General features: G+C 51.4%; 2 protein-coding genes and 1 long non-coding RNA gene across 7 annotated transcripts in view; 1 reads left to right on the top strand and 2 right to left on the bottom strand.

The window, feature by feature from the left end:
- Positions 1 to 75: 75 nt before the first annotated feature.
- Positions 76 to 2,800, bottom strand: LOC142407488 (uncharacterized). Its single transcript, XR_012774963.1, has 3 exons — positions 2,676 to 2,800; positions 1,739 to 1,928; positions 76 to 220 (listed from the first exon to the last, which is right to left on the bottom strand). It is a non-coding gene; the product is annotated as an uncharacterized LOC142407488 (long non-coding RNA).
- On the top strand, positions 1,892 to 11,065 carry LOC142407486 (uncharacterized). Of its 4 annotated transcripts, none has more exons than XM_075497082.1 (7): positions 1,892 to 2,101; positions 2,715 to 2,898; positions 3,221 to 6,451; positions 7,196 to 7,366; positions 7,658 to 7,830; positions 8,143 to 8,260; positions 9,290 to 11,065. In XM_075497082.1, the coding sequence occupies exons 1-7, from the start codon at positions 1,896 to 1,898 to the stop codon at positions 9,545 to 9,547; spliced, it is 4,341 nt and encodes a 1,446-aa protein (XP_075353197.1). In that variant the 5' UTR covers positions 1,892 to 1,895; the 3' UTR covers positions 9,548 to 11,065. The 4 variants fall into 4 exon arrangements, with proteins under 4 accessions (XP_075353197.1, XP_075353196.1, XP_075353195.1 ...); XM_075497081.1 differs by having other exon boundaries at positions 7,181 to 7,366; XM_075497080.1 differs by having other exon boundaries at positions 7,115 to 7,366.
- Positions 11,066 to 12,701: 1,636 nt separating this feature from the next.
- Positions 12,702 to 15,614, bottom strand: part of ZC3H6 (zinc finger CCCH-type containing 6) — a 30,038-nt gene continuing 27,125 nt past the window's right edge. The window contains exon 12 of one of the 2 annotated variants that reach the window (XM_075497085.1): positions 12,702 to 15,478. In XM_075497085.1, coding sequence (XP_075353200.1) covers positions 13,977 to 15,478 — 1,502 coding nt within the window. In that variant the 3' untranslated portion in view covers positions 12,702 to 13,976. The remainder of the gene's footprint in view (positions 15,479 to 15,614) is intronic. The other variant, XM_075497086.1, reaches the window with a different exon arrangement.

Raw genomic sequence — 15,614 nt, 5'->3', positions numbered from 1 at the left:
AAATGATCCATCCCCGTGAGGAAATGATCCATCCCCGTGAGGAAATGAGCCGTCGCTGGGACGGGAGCGCTTAAAATACGGAGAAATGGGAGCGGGATCCAGCCCCCGTGGACAGGCGCGAGCAGCACGCGTTGCCATCGGCCAGACCTCAGCCAGGATCAATCCTTACCGCTCCGCAGCCAAAGCGCTTACCCGCTCCCACGCCACCTGCACGTACAGGCTGTGCCGGAAAGAAGAAAAAGCGAATTTATCCCAACCTGAAGGTCTTTTTTTTTTTTTTTTAACCCCCCTCCCAGCTCTGATTCTGCTTTTATTTACGTTACTCTCTTGAGTTTCCACGGAATTACTTCAACTTTAGCACAGGAGCTAGAGCTGAAGTTTAGGCCTCTGGGAGAAGGGTTGTAGTTTGCAGGGGATATTCTGCATTAAATGAAAGAATACAGAAAAAGTCAGGAGCCTAACAAGAAAACGTGCCCGTTTTCTCTCTTTCATGCATTTGTGTCCTCCCCCCCCAATTTTCTGAGCACACAGATGAGTCCCTCACTTCAGCAGTTCAGCACGGGGCCTACAAACTTCACACTCGCACAGGATAAAGGGAAAAATCCTTTTTTTTTTTTTTTTTTTTTTTTTTTACCCTGTAAAGCTGCACCAGCCTCGCTTCTTAACTAAAGGCCGAACGGCCAAGGCCCTGCGAGGGACGCTCGTTAGCGAAGGCCGAAGCGGGAGCCTGGGTCTCGGGCGGGACCCCTCTAGGTGCCGTCGCTACTCACACAGCCGCTTGTTTCCTCAGGTTTTGAAGGCAGCGGCGCTGCCTCCCCACACGCACAGCCCCCTCAGCCCCCGCCAAGCCAGGCAGGATGGCGGCGGGAGGGCAGGGCGCGCACCCGCTCGCACAGCGTGAGGATTAAGGGGCTGGAAGGGCCAGGACTAAGCTGTGCAGACAGCCGGCCCCTCGCTGAGGCAGATCAGCGGCCCAGGGCCGGGCCCTTCGAGCCTGAGGTTGCCGCTGAGGGCGGGTGGAGGGGGCGGCCTGCGCCTCCCGCCCCCAGCGCCGGACTACAGCTCCCGGCGTGCCCCGCGGCCCGGCGCCCCGCGATGCCGTCACCGCCCCGCGCCCGCCTCCCCTCCGCCCCCGGCGTCTCCATGGGGACGGCGGCGCATCCCGGCGGCGGGGCCCCGGCGCCTGTCACACCGACACCCCCCGCGCAGGGCCCTGCGGCACAGCAACGCCGGGGAGCGGCCCCCGGGCCCCCAAAGAGCGGGGGGAAGCGGGAGAGAGGCCCGCGGGGGTGCCAGCCGCCAGCCCCCCACTATGCCGGCAGCAGGCGCCTGCCTTCCACCTTCGCCTTCCACCCTGTCCGCAACAGGAACCGAGCTGCGGCGATCGCGGTGTAAATAATCCCCCCACCCCGCCCCGGGTTCCTATCCCCGCCCCGGGTTCCTATCCCCGCCCGGGAGCTGTTTGCACACGCACAGGCCCGCGGTGGCGTGGGGACCCCCGCGTCCCCCCGCTGACAGCCGGCTGCTAGGAGCTAACGTCACCGTCACCATCACGGGAACCGTCACGCTGCTGGGAACGGCCCGCCAACACCGTCCCCGGCACTCGTCCGCAGCACCGTCCGCGCCGGGGTAAGGAAATCCCCGGGAGCCGCGTGGATGTGAACTGCGGGACGGGCACGGCGCTGAGCAGAGCCGGGCGTCCGCAGCGGGAACGCGGGGGGAAAGGCGGGGTGCTGACCTCGTCGCAGGGCTGGGAGAAGCTACAGCCAGTAGCGTTTCCAAAGCCAGGAGCTGCCATCCAAATCCAAGGTCGCTGGTAAGACTGGTAACGGTTACGGACTGCAAAGGATCCCAGATAATCCCAGGGTTTGTTTCCCTTTTCCAGGCAGGACGCAATGGAGCCTTTTTCTCTCTACGACCTCGGGCTCCTAACAGAAAACAAAGCTATTCAAGGGATCCTCTGCCCCATGGCTGCGCAGCTCTGCCATCTAATCCTCGCCCTGGAACGGGAAGATGGGATTTGTCAGGCCTTTCCCAATTTAGGGCGGAATGCAGAAAAATTAGCCAAAGCCACGGAAGAACTCGCTTCTGTTGCGAGAAGGTAAGTTTGCTGGGTGTCTCCCGGGCAGATTTGGGGGCTGGGAAGGAGGAGGAAGGGATGGCAAAGAAACCGGCAGGGAGCCCGCCTCTCCTGCCTGAACCCCGCTGGAGAGGTGGGAACGTGAGGAGGAAGGGATGGGGAATGTGAGGGGGGGAACAGGATTAGGAAGGGAAAAGGAGAGATGGGACAAAGCAGGGATACGCGCTTGGAAGGGAGGTGGCACAGTAAGCAAAACCTCAACGAGCAACGTTTAAGCTAAACACATCTTAAAATAGCAGTTGGGCAACTGACCAAACGCTTCAGTGAATTTACTGAATGCTTCAGTAAACTGGAGCCCAACACCACAGATTAGGCACTGGCCGCTGGGTTATTCTGCTGTTACAGCTAGGACCTGGTAGATAGAAGACACCCCACCTTCAAGTGAATTGCAGCCACCACAAAAGGTTCCGAAACAGTTTGCAAATACAGCTAAAATCAATTCAAGCCCAGTTAAGGTCTGGCGTGGCTAATTGTCGTGATAAAGCCCGAGACCGGCGCGGCATCCTTGCTGCTACCCGCCGAGGCTGGTACTCACGGGATGGCGAAGAGCTGAGCCCAGCCGCTTCCGTCGCAGGTTGGCCCAGGAGTCCAGCGACGAGGCGTTCAAGGAGGAGACGCGTCCTGCGGCCGAGGCCCTCGTCCTGGCAGGGAGGTGCGTGCTGCTGGCAGCCCGCAAGCTCCAGGTACGGCCGGAGAACCCCAGCCACAGGGAGGAGCTGGCTGCGGCGGCAAAGAGGGTCTTAACAGAGACAGCGAAGGTAACGGCGGAAGGGGACAGCGCCGGAGCGAGCAGGGGAGGAGGTCAGGCTGGGACGGGGCGGTGGGTGAGGGTGCAGCTGAAGGAGGGACAAGAGCTGCCCTCCACCAGGATGGGCTGGGGCCGGGGGGCAGCTCTAGCTGCAGCAGCGGTTGTTTCTTCACTGTGTGCTCGCTAGGGCAGCTCTGCGGAGCAAAGCGCACCTCTTCGCTTCCCTCCGAGGGCTGGGTGTCATCTGGGCTGCACAAGGGCAGAAACAGTGAACAGGGATTCTTGAGCCTTAGCCACTCTGACCGGTTTTTCTGCCTTTTTTTTCTGGTTAGATCCTTCAGATCGAAGACGCTGCTGGGGCGAGGAGGATAACTCGGGCTGCCAGCTGGCTTTTGGAGTGCCTGAGCGTGCTGCGGGATGCAGGGGACATGCCAGGACTGCTGGCTGCTTTCCGGGTCTTTTCCGAGGCCTTGCTTCTGCTGAGCAATCTGACAGCAAAGCGCCTTGAGGAACTCGGAGATTGTCCTCGACAGAAGAGCTTGGCCCAAACTTTGCAGCTCCTTCAGAAATGCATTCCTTTGCTCCATGCAGCCAAGCACAGCGATCTTAAACACTCCTGGGATCAGCAAGTCAGTCTCTCCAAAGACTACGCTTTCCAGCTGACGGAGAGGACCGTCAAAGAGCTCGCTTCCCTGCTCATCGACAATACGGGCAGCAAGGAGCCACGGGACAGACACGGGACCTTCTCCCACCACATGAGCAGGCTGCTGGCTCTCCTCTCTTGCCCAGACCCAGTGCACCTCTCCGACAGCGAGTTCAGTGCTCACGTGGAAGCTGTCATTTTCTACTGCATGCTTCTAGCAGACTCATCCAGGCCAGATCTAAAGCTGGACCTGGTAAAACATTGCTGGGTTCTGCTACAGCTGAGGAAGAGCATCTGCAGCTACGTAAGCCAGCAGGAGGCATGGCCAGGGCAAAGCTGGGGAGAAAGCAGCCTGGAGAAGCAATGTCACACCATGAGAGAGGAGGTGGAGACTCTCGACCAGGCAGTGCTCACAGCTACTCTGTGCCAAATCCTCGACACCTTCTTTGAGGGTAAGGAGCCCCTGAGGCAGTTAGTTCAAGATGCCCTTAGCCTTGCCGGCACAGGGTGTTTTCCAGCAGGACAAGGAGGACTTTTAAAGAAGCTTCAGCCCCTCACTGCCACCTTCTTCACACACGCCCAGCAGATGCTCCGAGTGGCAGACTTTGTTCTGGCCAGGTGCACCAAAACCCAAACGGCTAGAGAAATCGGAGAGTGGGTAGAGTATTTGAAGAGACTCCTTGCCAGTCTCCCTCCACTGCTCGAAGAAATGAGCAGAAATACAGCCCAGGTGAGCGCTGCTGAGCAACTGCAGTCCTTGTACCACGCGTGGGCTGGAACAACAGAAAGCCTCTTGCGGTGTTTTGAGGAGACGGTCAGCACGCGTGAATTCCTTAAGCTGTCCGTCCAGGAAATGGCCAAGCACAAGGAATGGTGTGAAAAGGCCCTGGAAAGTCAGGACCCTGAGAGGCTCTCTTGGCACGCAACTCGCCTCACCAGTTGGGCTCGGTGGGTGGTTGAAGCTACCACCAGGTACGTGGATAGATCCACAGACCCCATTTTCAGGAACGGCTTGCTGGTTTGGGTTGAGCAACTGGCCAACTCCGTCCTTGAGCTGAAAGCGGTCACAGCCCTTTGCCCGGAGAGACCCTCCTGCCTCCAAACTAGGGATGTCTTTTCAAAGGCAGCAAGCTGCCTGATGGATGCTGCTCACCATGTCCAAGACGGGCTGGATGGGTCCAACCACCCAGATATCCTCAGCCCTCTCCGGACACAAGTGCGAAGCACTGGTGTCGCAAAGGCGCTTGAACTCAGCCTGTCGCACGCTGGGCTAAAAAGCGTTACCGATGAGGCTGCATTGCAAGAAGACATCTTAAGTCGTCCATCTCCACGAGCAGGTAACTCACACCCGGATGTTTTTCCAAGGAAGGGAGATACGCACCCTGTCATTACGGCTCTCCTGGCAGCAACAAGAGCCCATGACACAGCAGCTGTCAACGCTGCTTGCTCCGCCTTGCTTGAACTCTCCAACGGCTGTATCGATGCGGCAAAGGAAGCGCTGCCCGTTGCTGAGTCTCCCCAGACGGAGACGCTGGGGCAGTACCAGAAGATTGTATTACTGACGCCACGTGTTATTAGCCTGGCCAGGGAAACGGCCCCAAGGCAGCTTCGTCATCCAAGGAGACTTCCCCAAATGGCACTCGCGCTCTCAGAAAGGATCTGTGAGACCAAAGAGTGCCTGGCAGCCGTGGCAGGCTCTTGGTATAGTCTGTCTCAGCAAGTATTTGGCTTTATCTTGTCTGATGACTTTCTGAGAGGCAAACAGGCTTTGGACGAGACCATGATGGGTTTAGCAGGAGCAGTTCAGTTAGCAGGAGACATTGCAAGCATAGCCTGTAGTAAAGGAAATCTTATTTCCCCCGATGTCTGGGAGAGCTTTCTACAGGTCCAAGCCAAGTTTTCGCGTGCTCAGATGAACACCAAAGCGTTACTTGAGAAAGCAGCATCCTTTGAGGGCTCCTGCAGGGCGGGAGAGGCCAGCCTGGAGCTGCACTGTGTCCAGTGGGCCGTCAGCATGCACGTCCTGCTGGGTGCCGTGGATCAGTTCATAGGCAGAGATGTCCTGTTCCTGAGGGAGCTGAGGAGCGCCGTGAAGAACAAGCTTTGCTCGCAGAGCCTCTTGGCTGCTGTGTCCGAGAACTCCCTCAGGCTGCAGGAGGCCGCCCGGCTCTCTTACTTGTCCTGCCCTGAAGACCATGGTCGCAGTGAAATCCTAGCGCTCAGGGAGGAGATAAAGGTGCTAATGGAAGCACTGCTGGATGCCTCCAATACCCTCTCAGTCTCCTCGCTGTCTACTGCCAGCTTGTACATTCGCTTTGAGCTCCTGCAGAGAGACTTGGCCCTCAGGGCCAAGGCGTTATTGCTCCACCTGGAGAAGGTCAATACCGAACACCTGCAGGTCATCCGAGACGTCGTTGGACCAGCCCTGTCCCCCCTCTCTCAAGAGGAGAGGGAGAGGAGCCAACAGGCCTTTGAAGAGAAGGCAAGTCGGCTAACGGCTAATGTTCAGTGGGTCAAAACCACCCTCCAAGACGTTCTGGAGGCCAGCGTTCAACCGCAGTTGCAAGCGAACCTGCTCTCTGTCGCAGACCACCTCCTGGTCCTCACATCTGACGCAGTGGGCAGCGCCAACCAGCTCTTCCAGAGCCGCCAGGACAAAGGACTTCTCCGTCTAGACAGCATTGTCTGGTACTGGTCAGCAAAGGCACACTACCTCGTCACGCAGCTTCGGGCTGTCCAGGGCATCAGTGGACACGTCCTGCGGCTCATCATACAACGCTTGCAGAACGCAGGGGATCAGTGGTCTCCGAGACAACAGCCAGCCCGAGAGCTTGATGCTCCGAGCCACACCAAGTCAGCAGAAATTTGCCCAAGCAGGAGCGGACGAGCAAGTGGAGCTGCCAGGGAGGCACGTGAAACGGTACAGTAGCTTTTTCCCTCGTCAACGCTTACTGCAGGGTGATGGTCAGGGCTGTCAGTCAGTCCTGTTACCCACACCATGGAGCATTAAGAGAAGTGATGCTGGCAGGGACCTCTGGAGGTCAATAGTCCAACCCTCTGGCCACCTTCAAAGTTAGATCAGGTTGCTGGCTGCCCTATTCAGCTGAGTTCTGGGTACCTGATCTGACGGACACTCTTGCATATAAATAAACCCATCTCCAAAACGATGTTTCTGAGGAGCAGAGGGCTGTACCGCTCTCCCTCCCCTGAAACACTACCTCTCTCTGCTCGGCTCCTCACCTCCCCACAAGCACCCTTTGGGAGTACCAGCAACTCCGCTCCCACAACAACTGCTGTCGGTTGTCAGGAGCTGGCAAAGGCTTCAGCAACACGATCCAGATCGCTCAGCAGAGTGGTTTAGAGCACTTAATCATACTTCCCAGCCGCCGGTGCTGTCAGCTTACATGACAGCTACCACCCATTTGGAGATAGCTCCAGGAGATGGCAGCACGGAGCATTTGGATTTGATAGTCCCGCTATGGGCGAAGGCAGGGGAGAGAAGGGCTGGTTGGGAAGGCAGAGCTGACCCAGAGAGGTGGCGGGCAGCTCTCCCGTCTCCTTTACTCACCAAAAACTGCTTCAGAAACACACAGCTGGCGACTTCTCAGCATCGGTGTGTCTGCACGCTCCAGACTTCAAATCTGTTCAGTTCTTGTCTCAACAGCAGCAGAACGGTCCTCCCAGCATCTCCCTTGCCAGCGGCCCTGCAAAGCATGAGAGAGAAGACAGTGACACATGGCAGGGTGGCCCCAGCAAGATGTCCCAGGTCACCAAGGACATGGCAACAAGGATGCTTCACATGACCCAGTTCCTGAGGAAGAAGGGCCCCATCGTGGTATGGAGCGTTTCACCCCCTCCACCCCAGCACATTTCTTCCTCAAGAGCACGGTCAAAGCCAGCGACAGGGCTGCCCAGTGCCTGCTGCAACCCCTGCATTACCCTGCTCTTGTAAGCGCGGCACAAAGCACTAGAAATTTCCTCCTCCCGATTAGATGTGAACTTGGCATCCAGTCCTTTCCTTGTTTCACAATACCTCTGGGCTTGCTGGAGCCTCCCCTGTCTTGCAGGAAAAGTGGTCTCTTTTCTCCTTCTCTCCCCAAACACATTTATTTCTATTTTGTTTTAGAGCAAGGACCAGCTTGTCACCTGCGCGAGCCAAATTGCTTCCGATGGGCAGGTGTTTGTTAAATTTGGCCGCATCGTTGCAAAGCACTGCCTCGACAAGAGATGCTCCGCAGAGCTGCTGTGCGCCGCAGAGCAGACCCACACCATCAGCAGCCAGCTCGGCATCGTGGCCAGGTGAGTTGCCGGGGTCAAGGACAAGCTCTCCCAAGGCTGGTGGTGCAAAGAGATGTGCATGGTGGTCTCCAGAGGTCCTTGTTGGATCTGGGTGTAGCCCCTAGAGTTTGGTTACAATGCCGTGGGCTCCCTCTCCTCCTCCTGTTGCTGTCAACAGCCCTTTCCTCCCCTGGTTTGCCAGCCTCTACGGAAACCTCTGACAGTGCAGGGGACAATCTTCTGGTTTGGGAGTAAGTGACAGAGTTCTGGCCACACCGGGGAGGCACACTGTCTGATGCTCTTCCAGTAAAATCCTTTAACATGTATTTTAAGGGTAAAAGCAGTCACTGCAGAGAGCAAGTCCTCTTCTGAGCTGCTCGTGAGCAACGCACAGAACCTAATTCAAGCAGTTTTGCATGTTCTGAAGGCAGCCGAGGCAGCATGTATCAAAGTAAGTTAACGCCGATGGCATCAAATAGGTTTTGCAAGGTGGAGTCCACGCTGTGGGCAGCGCCTACAGCCAAGTCTGGTTATGGGAGGTGGGAGCTGGCTGCCGTGGGACTGCTGTCAACTCCAGCTGGGGGTAAACATTCGTACAGTGATGTTTTTATTTTATGCCTTTCTGTCTTGTTTCCAAAGCCTGCTACGCCTCTTTCCAGGCATTGAATCTGCTTTGTCACTGCTACCAGCTCTGAAGTCATCTTTAGCCGGTCGGTTTCCCATTTCATTTTTGGATAGGAGAGCAGCAGCATCTTGTTGGAGGCCTTTATTTGGAAATAGTCCATGTCAGTCTTAGCCTTTATGTTGTCTCAAGATGAGCTTTGATCGAAACTCCCAAGAGCTTCCCTTGCAGCTGCCAACGATGGCGGATTGATCCAACTGTAAATAGTTTGTGAGAGCAGACTTTATCTGAAAGCACTCGGAAAACAAGTGCAAATACAACCAGACTCTCCGCTGATGCCGTCGTTCGTTGTGTGCCTTAGCCTCCTACATAATCCTACAACTTTTGCTGAGCACATCTTTTTGAAAGAGACAGTTTTGGTTAGAATCCTATTTGACAGAGAATCAGCCACAAGGGTGGAAAAGCTCATCCTATGGTTAATTGCCCATACTGTTAAAAACATACTACATACGTCCATTTTGTACTTTGTTGATGTCAGCCTGAAGTAACTAGCCATTCTTTTATCTTGTTTGTCTAGACTACAAGGTCCTTTATGACCTGGCTTTTTCCCTTTGGAAACCTCCCTGCTTGTCAATAAACTAACTATATTGTATTCCTTTCATCTCTCTGCAAGCAGGTTTTTGAGCACTTTCAAGCATTAAGCATTTTAAGCGTTTTTTAAGCATTAACGGGTAGAGATGCCGCACTGGTCACACACACGTTGATATATTCAGACTTCTATATCGTTTAAGATATTTTAAACTAGTTCATGTACAACAATATATTAAAGCATGCAAATATTTTGTCTCCTCCTAACAGGGTTTGCGACAGCCCCCGCCTGACTCTGAAGATGAAGTAGCAGCTGCTTTCTGCATGCGGTGGAGACGAAACTTGTTGTGGCACAGAGCCAAGGAGTCTTTAAACTCAGACAGGGATGAATTAGGCCTCCGCAAGACTCGGGCAAGGGCCGAACCCACCCTGACAGCTATGGTGCAAGAACAATCGCCTCAGACCAAGAATACCCCCGAGCGTCCAAAACCTATTAAAGGACATACAATTATGGATAGCCACCTGTAAAAACAGGAAGGGACTTCTGCTGGAGGGGAACCGCATCGCTAACTGGCCTCAGCAGAAAGAACGCAACCCGAGCTGCACTCCTCCCGGCTCACCTCTCTTCTGCTAGAGAGCGCGAGGCCTGAAAAGGCTTTTGTGTGCTGGCCGCTCCTCCTGTGGCAAATTCCACCCTGCAGAGACACTGCTTCCTTTTGGCGACTGAACAAAGAGAAGAATAAGATGATGCCACACGCTAGTGTATTTCCTAAGAGGCCCCTCGTCCAGATGGCGTTTGAAGTTGAGTAATAAGATGCGATACCAAGCCACAGAGGACACAGGAGCTGGGGAAGAGCTTTAAGGCCCACTCAAAGGGAAAACAGGTGGTTTCCTGTTCAGTAAAATATCATTCGCTGATCTTTGTTATCTGGCACGGGAGTCACTCTGAAACCATTACTCGAATCAATGGCCACCAAGTGGGGCCACATGGGAATGAAATTCTTTATATTCATATACTGCATGCCCCCATCCAGCTGTGAGCCAGCTCTGGCTCTCAGGTAGTCCGTCAGGCTTTTTCTTTTTTTCTTTGGCAAACACTGATACAGGGAAGACAGCATTTGATGAGGTACCTTCGTTATATTATTTTCAATAACTGCCAGTTCTTCTGTGTTCTTCAGCGCCCAAGATGTGAACAGAAGGACGCAGGAACGCACTTGTAGCAGCACCAGCAAATCTGGCTGGAGGGAAGAATCAGGGGTTCTGTAAATGATTGAATTGCTCATCTCCCGCACAAGAAAGCCTCACAGCTGGGAGATCTTTCTCAGGCCCTGATCTTTTTAGCACACTATCAAACTTTTTTGCAACCATCACCTTTTTAGCAACCATCACCTTTTCTTCTAGGGGTAGCAATCCTAAATACTGCACAGGAAGGGCAGCCAGAGATATATAATCCTGCAGAAGAGCCAGCGCACCGGGCGGAGCTCATAGGCAAAATACAAATTCAGAGGGTAACATGCACTACAAAAGCTGGAGGAAAGAACTGAATGAGAAGGAAGACTAAGGGATAGGATCGCTGATTTTTGAAATGCAAAAGAGGAGTGTAATTAAGTATTCCCTACTTTGCAAGAATAAATTTATTTACTTTGCAATACGAAGGATTCCTGTTAGAGTCTTTTGATCACGACAGAAATATATTAAAACAGGCTACCTAGGGAGACTAGAAATCTCCCTACAAGTATTTTTATCATGGGGCACCAAACACCAGGTGGTGACCTAGCAATGCTCAGTCTTTCTGAATTGCAGAGAGCAGACGAGATCAGACACAAACATTTTACTCTTTCACATCTCCAGGGCTAGCAGGAGTGGGGAGCATTTTGTCTCACCTGCTGCCCCTGACTCAGCAGATCCTGCAGTCTGCAGAGAGATGAGACTTTTCTCCCCAAATCCCTCTCAGCCCCAGGACTCTCTTACCCAGAATAAAACATTCAGTGCTGATGATCACCCACCTCGTAGCTACAGGCTTCCAGAGTATCCAGGACCAACGATATCGGCTGCTCCTGTTACCGCTCTCCACACCCGGGCTTCACAGCCTCAGGGGCATGTGTTGCAAGCGTCCGAGGGAAACGCTGCTCCGTGCCAGCGTACTGCACGTGCGGAAGAGATGGAAACGAGCCTCCCCTGCGAAAGACACAATCAATCCACACAGCAGATCAGACTTGACTTGCCTGGTGGCTGCAGCCCATTCCAGCCCACCCCGGTGTGACAGGACCGTCCCCACCTGCCCCCTCCAACACCCCAGCACCTTCCCCATATCAGGTAGTTTAGTACTTGCGCTGTAGGAATGGATCTCCTCGTTTCGAGAGCGCGCAGTAGCAGCGGGCACACCAGAGCAAGCGTAGACTCGGGGAAGAAATCTGCAACAAATAAACCAGCAAGCACAGGTGGACGGAGGAGCCGAGCAGCAGCCCGCAGACCCTCGCGCCGTAGCTGGGGAGGCCCACGGGGACAAGCTGGCTGGGCACGGCTGGATCTGGGAAGAAGGAAAGAAGTGGTTACACGTGGAGACAACAAGCTGCAAGGATTAGCTGGCCCCTTCCAAATTACGTTTCCTCCTTACTTTGTACCCCTTCTTTTCCAAAGCGTAGAACTGTATTGTGTTGAAGATACTGCGATGGCAGTGGCTCTCCAAGGTTAGAAGCCAGCACTCTGGGTCCCCCTACCAGAACACGCTTCATTTTGACCTGCAACTCCGAAACGGGTCCCTAACCAGACCGATGGCAAACCACCTGAGACCCTTCGATTATCTCAACTGTAAGGCATGTCATTTTTCTCTGGGTATCAAAAAGCTTTTCCTTTGACTCTTACTCTTCCACTACTTTCAAAAAACCACAGAGAATCCAATTCAGTGATGACATCATCACCACCCTACAAGAAGTTGTAACGTCAGGTTAGAGCTGCACAGCCTACAAGTACCTTCCCCATCTAAATGTGAAACCATGCATTTGGCTTCAGTACTGTCGCTTTTTCTTTGTTCCCCTATCAACCCGTGTGCTATTTCCAGACTATTTCTATTTTTCCCTGCTGTCCAATTCTGCTGGCTTGGTTTTTTGATGAAATTCTTGAACAGCCAAACTCCTCATCAGCTGAAGAAGTAATAAGAATTAATTATGTAGGACTGATAGATTACTCCAAAATAACAACCAAGTTTCACGTCTGTTACTGAGCTTTCAATTATTTTGAGTGAGCACGATTCAAAATATCATAAAATAAATACAATTTATACTCTGGGAAATTAGGAAGGCAAATCGAAACCAGTATTGCCTTCAGCGATGTCTCCTCTGCCATGTTTTGCACACGTAGAAATCAGCAGCTTCCCTCTGTTCGTCCAAGCTCTGCTCATCAATGCAAGACACTCGCAACTCTTGTCTGGATTACTGTTTGTCTCGCAGGCACGAGAAACCAAAACCTCAGAATTTGTAATACATGTTACACTGTCCCAGTCGCAAGCATTACTTGGGCCACAAAGAGAAACAAAGAGGAAAAGGTCCACCAAGGAAGAGACTTAATGCAAAGAAACATTCCAAGTGGGCGGGAACCAGATGGCAATTGAGCAGACGGCAAATTTTTATTGTAAATGTAGCTAGCTAGGTATGACTACATTTCCTCTATATAAAAAGCAACCCAAAAGGCAAAACAAGAGAGGCTTTGAGGACAGTTGTGCTCTCGGCATGCAACATCTTCAGAAATTAAAGAACATGCATGACATTTCTCATAGCGATGCTGATAATTGTAGCAAGAGAACAATGACGACTCTCTCCAGCCCAGCAGTCTGATCTTGGAACCACGCAGCAAGCTAACTCCATTCGGATTCAGTACAAGGTTAGCTTAAAAACCCACTACCATCTGGCTGTAAAGCGGTGCAGCGGCTGTACTAAAACCAGTTTTAGTCACCTTCATCCTGCGGACACCCCCACTGCTCTTTCCCCAGCGCTGAACTAGCTGCCAAGATGTCAACATCACAGTCGTTACCAGACTTTAACTGTACCCTTTTTAATTTTTTTGTTAAAAATGTCATAAAGACACCATGAATACAAGTACTGCAGTTACATCAATACAAAAAAAGCAATACAAATTAAGCAGCTGAATACAAAAATACATTGAAATACATGAACACCACAATGTAACTTATAGCACTAATCAGAATTGTGTATGCGTGAAAAAATTAAATAAAAACCTTTTCTGTATTAGACAACTTAGGTATTCTCCACTTTTAACAGTAACTTTCTTCTAGTTATGTACTTCACAATTTCTTCTATATACAGCATAGAATAAAATACTTTTAAAAGATATGACATTTTTAATCCTCAATATGCGATATAGGTCTCTTTTACACTAAGAATATTGACTGCATGAATAAAAACTGTCAATGTCTTACATCAACTGATCTGAAAAGGACGATCAACATTTTCCTTTTAAATCATTTACGTAGGTTTTAAATCAGTTAGTAGGTTTGGCTTGATGCGTCAGACAATCCTTGTCAAACAGTGTCCCTCACAGTAATGTACATAATATTGCTTGTATCTATACAATCATACAAATGTGGCAATCATATCTAAATGTTGTTTATGAAAGAGACAGCTCACACATATACAGGTCTTCGGACTTTCTTAATGACTTATTTACAATGAAAGTGCTTTTATCAGCTCTAACACGATACATGGGGGGTTTTCTACATGTCAATTATTAGTCTCCCTGAAATTGGAAAAGTATTATATAGAAAATACCACAGCTTTGCAAACACTATAGCATACTGTATAACTGCATGTGGTTCTGAGATTAGCAGCTGAAAAGTGTTGATAATTATAATTTAAAAATAAATAAAGCAAAGAGGTAAACCAGTTACAAAACAGCAGAAAACTGCAATATTCACAACAGTAAAAAGACTTAAAATCAATTGCTAACAAAACGGTGAAGCAGTTGGATCGAAAGTCTTGAAAACATCTTTTAACGACTTATCATCCGATTCCCCATTCGGGTCGCTATCCTGCGTCTGAGTTACCTGTCCAGGCTGTCTAACCTGCCTTGGGTCGCTGTACTGCGGTCTGATTAATCCTGATAAAGCTTGGATAGGAAGATTATGCACCGCAGGTGCAGCGCTGGAGTGTTTAGCCTGAGATTTACTGGTGCTATTTGCTTTATCTGAAGTAGCTTCTGCTGATCCTTCTGTATTTTTTTCCACGTTCGAGGCAGCCTTCGGCAGCGATGTATCTTCTGAGAGACTGGGTTCATTTTTACCAGAATTTTTCAAAATACTTTTTTTCTGGTTCTCTCCGTTCTCTCCTGAACTAGCTGGAGCTGTGTCCAATGATGAGCTGTGATCTCTCGGATCATACAAACTAATACCGCTCAGTATCGAGCCTGGAGTTCCCAGCCTAACACCACTCGATGATAATTTGGGCGCGTACGGAGGCAGCGCATCTGGGTCAGGTTTAGCAGTCGCAGCTTCCGAGGGCTGCGATGAGCCAGCAGCAGATCTGGCGAGGCGGGGGTCAAACTTCGGAGGGTGTGAATCCTTTGCGACTCCATGATGCGTATCTGCACTCGACAGTCTGTGGAGTCTGGGATCGACATTTTTTTGTAAGCGAGGATCTCCTAATTTGCTTGAGCTACTGGCATGCGAATCTGCAGAGGGATCCAAATAGCCGCTCCTGCCCGTTAAGTTGTTTTTTGCCTTTGCAGCTAGTCGCGGGTCAGCTGGCATTGCATTTGGATGGGGATCGTTTTTCAAATTCCGCAGTTTATTAAGTCTCTGGTCAGCAATGAGTGGAGGAAGAGGTAAATTGATTGAAGAGACAGGGTCAGGCTTAGGCAAAGGTATTGGGAGCAAGTCTTCGGGTGCCCATACAATATGCTTAGCAAAGTTTGGTTTCATCAGGGTAACGTCCATTTTAATGTGGCTGAACTGCCGAAGCTGAGATCGGGGATCCCTTAACGTTACACCAGGCAAAGGTTCCAACGGTATCAGAAAAGCTCGTTCTCTCAGTTCTCTTTCTGAGTCCTCTTCATCATCATCCATCCCTTTTTGCTTGACTTTAACTCCAGTGTGCGCATGGTGTAAATCTAGCTTTGCTCCCCCAAGGGACGAGCTGGCATGACCGCCCTCACTGACCTTGTGCATCCTGGGATCTCGTACAAGCCGTGGGTCCAAGGACGCGGATTCTGAAGGCTTTCTGGGGTTGGACCTTGGAGAGGCCCGAAGTCTCGGGTCAGCAGCCTGAGGCCCTGCTCCTTTTTCTTTTGCCAGCCTCGGATCGGTAGGAATACCAAGCATGTGCTGCTCTGTGGAATGTTGTTGCCGATTCCTAAAATTTTCGCTTTGTTTCTTTAAGGTTTTTAGTATTGATTTAACACTGCTCCCCTCTTCCTCTTCACTACTGGAATACCAGTTGACATTGTCATCTTAAAAAAAAAAAAAAAAAAGGTCATTCAAGCAAACAATCACTAGGGAATACAACACATTTATTCATATAAAGGGTAACTTCTCAGTAAAATCAAACTGAAAAGACCTAATATTAAATCATCACTCCCTGTATTA

Source organism: Mycteria americana, chromosome 3, assembly GCF_035582795.1.
Source record: "Mycteria americana isolate JAX WOST 10 ecotype Jacksonville Zoo and Gardens chromosome 3, USCA_MyAme_1.0, whole genome shotgun sequence".
NCBI lineage: Eukaryota > Metazoa > Chordata > Aves > Ciconiiformes > Ciconiidae > Mycteria > Mycteria americana.
This window is presented reverse-complemented; position numbering and strand designations above follow the sequence as displayed.

Coding starts and splice junctions, on each gene's coding strand:
- LOC142407486 (XM_075497080.1), top strand. CDS start 1,896: ATGGAGCCTTTTTCTCTCTACGACCTCGGGCTCCTAACAGAAAACAAA. Junction 6,452..7,114: donor CCAGGGAGGCACGTGAAACG/GTACAGTAGCTT, acceptor AAACTGCTTCAG/AAACACACAGCTGGCGACTT. Junction 7,831..8,142: donor CAGCTCGGCATCGTGGCCAG/GTGAGTTGCCGG, acceptor ATGTATTTTAAG/GGTAAAAGCAGTCACTGCAG.